Source organism: Nycticebus coucang, chromosome 14, assembly GCF_027406575.1.
Source record: "Nycticebus coucang isolate mNycCou1 chromosome 14, mNycCou1.pri, whole genome shotgun sequence".
In the NCBI taxonomy this organism is placed as follows: Eukaryota; Metazoa; Chordata; class Mammalia; order Primates; family Lorisidae; genus Nycticebus; species Nycticebus coucang.
The window spans coordinates 56783054-56792455 of NC_069793.1; the positions used below are offsets into that span (position 1 = coordinate 56783054).

General features: G+C 37.2%; 1 protein-coding gene across 1 annotated transcript; it reads left to right on the forward strand.

Moving 5' to 3' along the window:
• Positions 1 to 3643: 3643 nt before the first annotated feature.
• Positions 3644 to 4588, forward strand: LOC128565907 (olfactory receptor 10A3-like). Its single transcript, XM_053562698.1, has one exon. It carries the CDS (start codon positions 3644 to 3646, stop codon positions 4586 to 4588), a length of 945 nt encoding a protein of 314 aa, XP_053418673.1.
• Positions 4589 to 9402: the final 4814 nt, after the last annotated feature.

Sequence of the window (9402 nt, forward strand, 5' to 3'; positions counted from 1 at the left end):
TATATTCGTAAGTGCTGCTGGCAGTCTTATTGTCACCAGGATGAGAGAGTGTCCTTGAGAATAGGACCTGCCCCAGGAACACAGAGATGAGAAGAAAAGAAGAACCTCGGTCTGCGCACATTGTCTGCATCTGGGATAACCCTAATCCTGTGGACTCGCTCAGCTCTGCACTTCCCTTAGTCAGAGGCTGTGGTCTCCTTCCTTGCTCAGGTCAGTTTATGTTGAGCACTGAATCCCCTGATTCATTAATGCCATCATCTTTATTTTACAGAGAAAGTCCTTGAGCCAGAAAGTTCAGTGATGTGTTCAAAGTCATACAAATCAGTCCAAATATTTTGACTCCAAGTTCAAAGGGTCTGTGTATCAAATTAACAGCATTGTCATTTGTTCTCAATTTTTTCGGGGACTGTATTTCTTCTCAAAAGGATAACTGTGCTGGAATGAGGGAGCATTCAAGCTTTCTACAAAGAGGCTTCAATCTAATTTCCTTAACTTATTTACCACCATTGCACAAACTGTGTATTCTGTTCTATCAAATTCTAGGTCATTTGTTTTTGCTCACACCCTCTCCACCCTTCTCTTCTCTTCCTACTGACAACATTTGTTCAGCCTCTGCCTTCATCTCCTATGGGAGTTGTCATGGTGGAATTGAGTCTCTCGTGTGAAGGGGAGCTCATTCTCCAAAGATCTTGGAAGAAGTGGGGCTTCAAGTGTGTGCTCTTGACCTTTCTCACCTGAGAGGCCAAGTTCAATCCTCTTTATCCAATACAGGAAGGTTTGTATGAGGTAATTCCTCATGTTCTTCAGGGAGGGATTCTCCAGGGCACATGATTCTACATGATTCTATAACATATAATGTTATGGAAGCAGTGAACTGAATCACTAAGCTGTATTCATGAAAAGGTTACTTTTGATTAAGCTTCTGATAAAGTAGCATGAAAATCAAAGAACAGAGTCAATAGATAAGAAATGAGTGTAAATTCTGCCTTGTGCTGGTCGGTTGTTTTCCCACTTATAGGTCTCCACATTAATAATTGAAAATGCTGCTGAAGTGATGTGTCAGGCTCAGGAATTGCTCAGAACATCTGAAAGATTTGAAGTAGGTGACTTTTGATTTGATGATAATCAATTTCTTTTCAGAGAAAAGTTCAGGTGGTAATTAGAGGTATAAGTATTTTGCATGGACTAACATCAAATGTTGGAAGTTTGCAACTGAAGGGAGGAAACTTAGTCAAGAAGTCCAACACTTACTTGTGTTCATCAAGAGGCTTAAAGCTATGGAATCTTCCTAAACATTACAGATCAGTGAGTTTTCCAAGACACAATTAGGATCTTCCTAATTGCAGAGTAAAGATGGAGCATCCATGGTCAGGTTTTTCTCACCACTCATGATAATTTTGTTCCATTACATGCTTTACCCAGTTCTATAAAATTTTCTATTTTTTATATGGTACACCATATTTTCTCATTTTCAAAACCTACCCACTTTTATGTAAAGTATAATTTCTGTAAGTTGACTACCCAAGGGGTTGTAGCAAACTGGTCAAAATAAGGAGGTGGTCAACTTAAGGAACTAGGGCTGCTGTATAGATACATAGTGTGGTGCATGTCTGGTTATTGAAATTAGTTCAACTTCGGAGGTAGTCAATGTAGGGAAATGTTCAACTATGGAGGTCTATTGTATTTGGGACTGAATACATATTTCTTCTTTCTTTTCTCCATTATAAATGGGTTGGAAATAAATTGACCCTGTTGAGCATATTTCACTAATTTTAGGACATTCTTTGACATCCAGAACATAATAATTATGGTGAATTTGGGCATTTGATTTTAACACGTGACTATGGCCTAACTCAGGAAGAAATCAACTTGTCTTCTACTCTTTGCTCATTTTTGACAGATCTCCACTCAAGTCACTGTTGTACATCTTTAGCTTGCTGGTGTCTGTCTGTCCTCCTGGCATCCTCATCGCCCATGAAGAATTTTCTCTGGTTTTCAAAATATCCCACCAAGTACACCTCCAGTCCAGTTCTATGTTGTCATCAATCACCTTTTGAGTTGGGCAAGTCAGCCCTCGTCCTAATGCTTTCTTCCTCCCAGCTAATGACTATCGTACCTAGGGTATCCTTGGATGGTGGTTTTCTCCCTTCTCTTCCAGAATTAATCCTTCCTCCATTTAAATTTCTAAATCACTTGTTTTTACTTCTTCTTCAGAATTATGTTGCATAATAATGCAACATAGTTGCATTATTTAGTTTTGTTTCAGGCATTCTGGTATAGATATAATGTTTATTTTTGTAATATTTTTTTTCATTTATGCAACCTGTCTCGATTTAGCAATTCTTAAGTAGAAGAGACAGTTATAAGCATTGTATATATAACAAAGAAGAAAGCTTAATCTTTCCCCACTTGTTCATATTTAAGTGAGATATTGTACACATTTAGTGAGATAATGTATATGTGCAAATGCAAATACATTTAAGTGAAAATACATATTTAAATCAGTTGGGGATAATAGAAAAAGATATAGAGAGTATAAGAATAGGACATATAGGGTGGTGCCTGTGGCTCAAAGGGGTAGGGCGCCAGCCCCATATGCTGGAGGTGGCGGGTTCAAACCCAGCCCCAGCCAAAAACTGCAAAAAAAAAAAAAAATAAAAGAATAGGACATATAAAGTACTGGTTACAGGATCAGAAGCTATTTTATGCAGTATGGTTAGTCCTCTGGTGGGGTTTGGGGGGACATGTTTGCCTGAGCATACAAAGTCTAGAAAATGGTCAAGTAGTGTTTTGAATAGTAAATCATCCTACTGAATATGTAAATGAACTTTATGAAGTGAAAAGGGAGTCCAGGGAATAGAAGAAACACAGAGAGAAATAGTGTGGAAACTTTTAAATTTCAATGTGGCAATGACCAAAAAAATGGTGTTTTTCATATGTTATCTAGATCACTAGGATGAGGCATAGAGAAATAGCTTTAAAAATTTTCTATCTGTGCCAATCCAATATGATCAGCTAGATCCAAGTGGGCAGAAGTAAGCAAGCTTGAAGCCCTTTCACATAAGCCACAGATTACATAGGACAGATTCATCTAAACCACAACCCCTTTATGTGTTTCTACAGTGTCATCACATGTTATCATTATAGACAGGCACTGAGCATAATGAATATTTGCTGGGACTTTGAATTTTTCAGTTATCATCAAAATTTTGAAGTATGTTTTTAATCTAGTTTTTAATACTTTATTTTTTGTAGTCTTAAGTTCTAAACTTATTTAAAATTGAGGAACATGGATATGATGCTCAACTGTGGCTTGAGAATGGAATCTTGGTTATATTTTATTTACATTAAGATTATGTTTAATTTTCAAACCACAGAGTGTACAAATTGAAATAGAACTTTGATATTACTTAGTACTTATCAAATAATATTTCTGAGCAAGAATTCCTCACCTTTCCCATTCTAGGCAAAAGATTCATTATTCCAAGAAATTTGCCATTCTCCAAAATTGCCAAATCAATTTCTGACAGAATGAGCTCCGCTTCTGATTTCTGGCATGAATTTCTGGAAACTGGTCTGTGACTTTGTTATAGACTTTACATACTATGTTCATAAAATGAATGTAGGGCTCCACTAACTGAAAATGAAAAGGCAAAATCAAAGCTCTGTGGTTGAATTCATTCTCCTGGGCTTTTCTACTTTTCCTGAACTCCAAGAGCCACTCTTTGGGGTTTTCTTGATTATTTACCTGGTGACCCTGATGGGAAATACCATCATTATAGTCGTCATCTCCCTGGAGAAGAGTCTCCACGTTCCTATATACCTGTTCCTCCTGAACTTATCTGTGGTGGAAGTGTGTTTCAGTGCGGTTATCATGCCTGAAATGCTGGTGGTCCTCTCTACTGAGAAAATAGTGATGTCTTTTGCGAGCTGTTTTGCACAGATGTATTTCATTCTTCTTTTTGGTGGGACAGAATGTTTTCTCCTGGGGGCGATGGCTTATGACCGATTTGCTGCAATTTGCCATCCTCTGAAGTACCCAGTGATTATGAACAAAAGAGTTTTCATGACATTAGTAATGTTCTCATGGGTCTCAGGGATCTTGGGGGCTACTATGGAGACCACATGGGTATTTAGCTTTCCCTTCTGTGGCCCCAGTGAAATTAATCATATATCTTGTGAAACTCCAGCAGTGCTAGATCTTGCATGTGCAGACACATTTTTGTTTGAAATATATGCCTTCATAGGTACCATTTTGAATGTTGTGATTCCTTTCTTGTTGATACTCTTATCTTATATTAGAATTCTTTATGCCATCTTGAAGATGCCATCAACCACTGGAAGGCAAAAGGCCTTTTCCACCTGTGCCTCTCATCTCACATCTGTGACCCTCTTCTATGGCACGGCCAACATGACTTATTTGCAACCCAAATCTGGCTACTCACCAGAAACCAAGAAACTGATGTCATTGGCCTACTCACTGCTTACACCTCTGCTGAATCCACTTATCTACAGTTTGAGAAATAATGAGATGAAAAGGGCTTTGATAAAAATGTGGCAAAGAAAAGTGTTTTTACATGTAGTCTAACTGTGGTTCAGTAGGTATATAATATTTGGCTAATACCCTATTGTACATTAAATTTAAGAAATGATAAAAAGCTATTTCATTTATGATGTGAATGTGTTTAATTCTTTTGGTTTTCCAAGTTTCAAAGCATTTCAGGGATTCTTCCATTTCAGTAAAATATTTCTGTCATTTGTTTTCAGTAGATACATGAGTTCTCATAACATATCATTCAACAGTCTATTCATCCGCTTCTCTATTATGAAGTTCCACATCATTACGGAATTATTGTCATTAAGACATTGCTTGAATAGACCCTTTGTTGCATATGTTCATGTGTACTGATATCTTTATACATGTGTGATATATTTGTTAAAGTGGGACTGTTAAGACATAGTACACGTGCTTATAAATCTTAATAGATATTGCAGAGTTACTTTGCAAAATTATTGTAGCTGCTTCAGATTAAGTAGAAGGCCACTGTGCTTTGGTAACAAGGTACATCTTCAAGAGACCAACACATAGATTGATGAAGTTTTTATTTCTGGGGTGAAAATCTGTTCCATGAAAAAGTAAAAAATGTGCATCTATTTTGGGGCTGTACAATGGTTCTACTTCATGGACTCACACAGATTGTAATCCAAAAGGGGATTTTTCTAGGTACTTTCCCAATATCCAATATTGGTGACCAGAGAACTACATGGAAATTTTCCTGAAATCTCACCTCATAGCATTTTTTATACTTATAGACCACTTTGGTGGAGCCTTGTTAAATTTCCATTTGTAGGCCAAGGCTCCCCAGACCCTTATTGTAGGAAGAACAAATGATGCATCTTGTGTATTGTGAAAAACAAACATAATTAGTTACTTGTGCCTATTTTCTATGGTCCTTGGGTCAGGTTACTAACTCAGTGGCTTTTTCCAGAACTAATAGCTTTACCTGTTGCAACATTTGAATATTTCATGCTTGCAGAATAGAATAGTGGGAGAATGAAGGAATGAAGATAAAGTAGAGGAGATTTATGTGGAAGATAATTGGGGGTCCCTCTGCCAATCAAGTTGATCAAGAGGTGTATCCTAATTCTAAGCTCCAGACCATAAGCATGACTTGGAGATATGAAAGGAGCTACTGCTCAATCTTTTCACAAGAGGACCGTGGATAAGTCTGAAATAGGTAACTTCACCCTGAAATAAAAGACTGCTTCCACATTCTTTGTGATTCTTCATTTATAGTTGCCTGGTTAATGTCAAGTACTCCTTGTAAATCCCATCTCTCTCTTTTCCCATCTAAGGGGGTTATCAGCTTGAACTTTCTTCATACTTTTAAATGTGTGACATGTTCATTGTTTGACCACCACGTTTAATAATTAGCTGTACGAGGATAGTGACTGTATGAATTTGTTCAGCACTGTGTACCACCTGCCTAAGAGAGTGCCTGGGACAGAGTAGGTGCTTAACAAATTCTGTTTCTGTTAATAGAGAATGGTCTGTGGGAAGATGTTAGCTTGGAGCAGACTCAGGGTATGGGATGGTCAGGGGACTCAGGCAAAGAGAAAATGTCACAGAGAGTGTTGGGAGATCTGAAAGGTAGTGGTTGGTTTTATCAGTTTGATTCCATGATTATGGGCCTCTTTCTACAGGGAAATATAGTCGGCTATAGGGACTGTTTTCTGGGACGATAACTATGAAATGTTTGTTATGGATTTCCAATATTTCAGGGTTAGGAGTAACTTTAGTATTTAGGGAACATCTAGTGTCTTATTCCCCTTATAATATGCATAGTAAGAGTAGTTTGAAATCTTGAATTCCCCTCCTTTTGGGAGGTTCTGAATACCTCCCCAAGGTTAGAGAAGTCATCCACATTTTCTTTGTGTTTGAAGCTGAGTAGTGATCCATAGTCATTGGATGGTCTTGGGCTGATTGTCAACTGAAAACATGAGAACAAGACTTTTGTGAAAGAAATTCATATCCTCTAACAGCAGTTCTCAACCTGTGGGTTGTGACTTACAGGAACTGTATTAAAGGGCAGTGGCATTAGGAAGGTTGAGAACCACTGCTACATACCCACATAAGAGAAAAACTCAAATCAATTCAAGGTGGGGGGTGGGGGAATGAGGGAGTGGGGAGAGGGCACGAGAGAGGGCAGGGGTTACAGTGTATGACATACCTCTTGGGGGCGGGACACAATTATAAGAGGGACTTTATCTAACAAATGCAAACAGTGTAACTTAATTCTTTGTACTCTCAGTGAACCTGAAACAATAAAAAAGATTGTCAAACTAAAAAAAAAAAAATTGTAACCTTTGGATCTATCTATCTATCTATCCATCCATCTATCTACCTACCTACCATCAATCATCTGTCTGTCTATCTTTATCTATTTGTAGATATAAAATCTTACTCAATTGAAGGCTGGGCCTGGTGAATCATGCTTATAATTCTAGCACTCTGGGAGGTGAAGGTGGGAAGATTGCTTGAGTTCAGGAGTTGGAGACCAATCCGAATAAAGCAAGAATCCATCTCTATTAAATACAGAAAAATGGGGTGGGTGTGGGGGGTATCTCTAGCAGTTACTTGGGAAGCTGAGGCAGCTTCAGTGCTTGAGCTCAGGAGTTTGAGGATGGTAGGAGCTAGGCTGAGGCCATGGCATTCTAGGCTGGGCAACAAAGTCAGACTCAGTAAAAAAAGAAATGTATATAATTGAAATACAATATAAGCAATTTTGGGGGTGTCAAACTTTCAAGTCTCAAAACTGTGTGTTTATGAAGCAACAGTATATTTAATTCCTGACTGTTGATAGTGGAGGGCTCGCTGTGGTTTAAATTTTTGGAGATGGCTGTGTTTTTATATTTTTTTGTGCTACTTGCTGTTTGAATGCAGGCAGGCAAGAAGACAGATAATGAGTAATTTAGTAATTACTAGTAATTACTAGTAATTTAACTAGTAATTTAGTTTTTTAGATAATGTCTTGTTATGTTGCCCAGGCTGGAGTACAATGGCTATTTATAGGCATGATCGTACCATATTACAGCTTTATTTCCCTGGGTTCAAATGAGCTTCCCTCTCAGTGTCTCAAGTAGCTGGAGGTATAGGCATGTGCCTCCACATCCGAGGAAGAATTTTTAAGGAGAATTGCCTTGTTCATTAAGAAGTTTTGACAAAATTGGTATTATGTGTTTTATTTTTATTATAATTTATTGTGAAATTTAGCTAGAGAAGAAAATATCATCGAATAACTTTAGGACTATTTAACAATAATATTGAGTGGAGGACAAAATGATGGGATAAATTTTAATTTATTGGTGATTATAAAATCATCAATTGATTGGTCGAAGTCATTGTTATTGAAAAAGGCAGTAATACAAATTTATATGACAAATAAAAATAGTCTGTGTAAAGTGACAGTGATATTAGTTAAGATATCTGTACATATCTGCAAAATGCTGGGGGATCTCATAATTTTTGCATATTATTTATGGATAGGTCTTGCATACATGTAGCTTTCTGATATCTAGAACTTTTTTGAGTTTGTGATAGTTTAATAAATGCCAACTTAATTTCACCTAGTCTTTATTACATTTAAAAAATGGGTTAATGTCTGAATTATTTCTTTTTTTTATTAATATATTTTTTTTTATTAAATCATAACTGTATACAATGATATGATTATGGGGCATCATACACTCACTTCATAAACCATTTGACACATTTTTATCACAATGGTTAACATAGCCTTTCCGGCGTTATCTCAGTTACTGTGCCAAAACATTTACATTCTACATTTACCAAGTTTCGCAAATACCCCTGTAATATGCACCACAGGTGTGATCCCACCGATTCCCCTCCCTCTACCCACCCCCCCTTTCCCACTTCCCCCTATTGTTAAGTTGTAGCTGGGTTATAGCTTTCATGTGAGAGTCCCAAATTAGTTTCATAGTAGGGCTGTGTACATTGGGTATTTTTTCTTCCATTCTTGGGATACTTTACCTAAGAAGAATATGTTCCAGCTCCATCCATGTAAACATGAAAGAGGTAAAGTCTCCATCTTTCTTTAAGGCTGCATAGTATTCCATGGTATACATATACCACAATTTATTAATCCATTCGTGGATCGATGGGCACTTGGGCTTTTTCCATGACTTAGCTATTATGAATTGGGCTGCAATAAACATTCTGGTACAAATATCTTTGTTATGTTGTGATTTTTGGTCTTCTGAGTATATGCCCAGCAGAGGAATTACAGGATTGAATGGCAGATCTATTTTTAGATCTTTGAGTGTTCTCCATATATCTTTCCAAAAGGAATGTATTAATTTGCATTCCCACCAGCAGTGCAGAAGTGTTCCCTGAAATGCAAATCAAAACTACTTTGAGATATCATCTGAATTATTTCTTGGGTATTATTTCAATTCATATAGGATTGATTGAATTTATGTTTAAGGAATTACAATTACACATTAGATTACATTAATTGTAAATGTTTGTAGGTGTCTTTGTATTTGGGTTATTTATTGATTTTGGATTTTTTTTTTTCTTGAGGAGATAGAAACTGTCCTGCATAAGTTTCTAGGTCTGCCATAATAAAATACTTCAGAATGGGTGATTTACACAATGGAAACTTATTTTCTCAGAGCCCTAGAGACTGGAAGTGTGAGTCTACTACACCAGGGGGACTGGATTCCTCTAGGTCTCTCTCCTTGGTTTGCAGATGGCCCCCTTTTTGCTGTGTACTCTCATGGCCTTTCCTTATTGTGAAATCACCCCTGGTGTCTCTTGTTCTTCTAGGAATAGGGCCCTACCCTTGCCACCTCATTTAACATTAACTTTCTATTTTAAGA

Coding starts and splice junctions, on each gene's coding strand:
- LOC128565907 (XM_053562698.1), top strand. CDS start 3,644: ATGAAAAGGCAAAATCAAAGCTCTGTGGTTGAATTCATTCTCCTGGGC.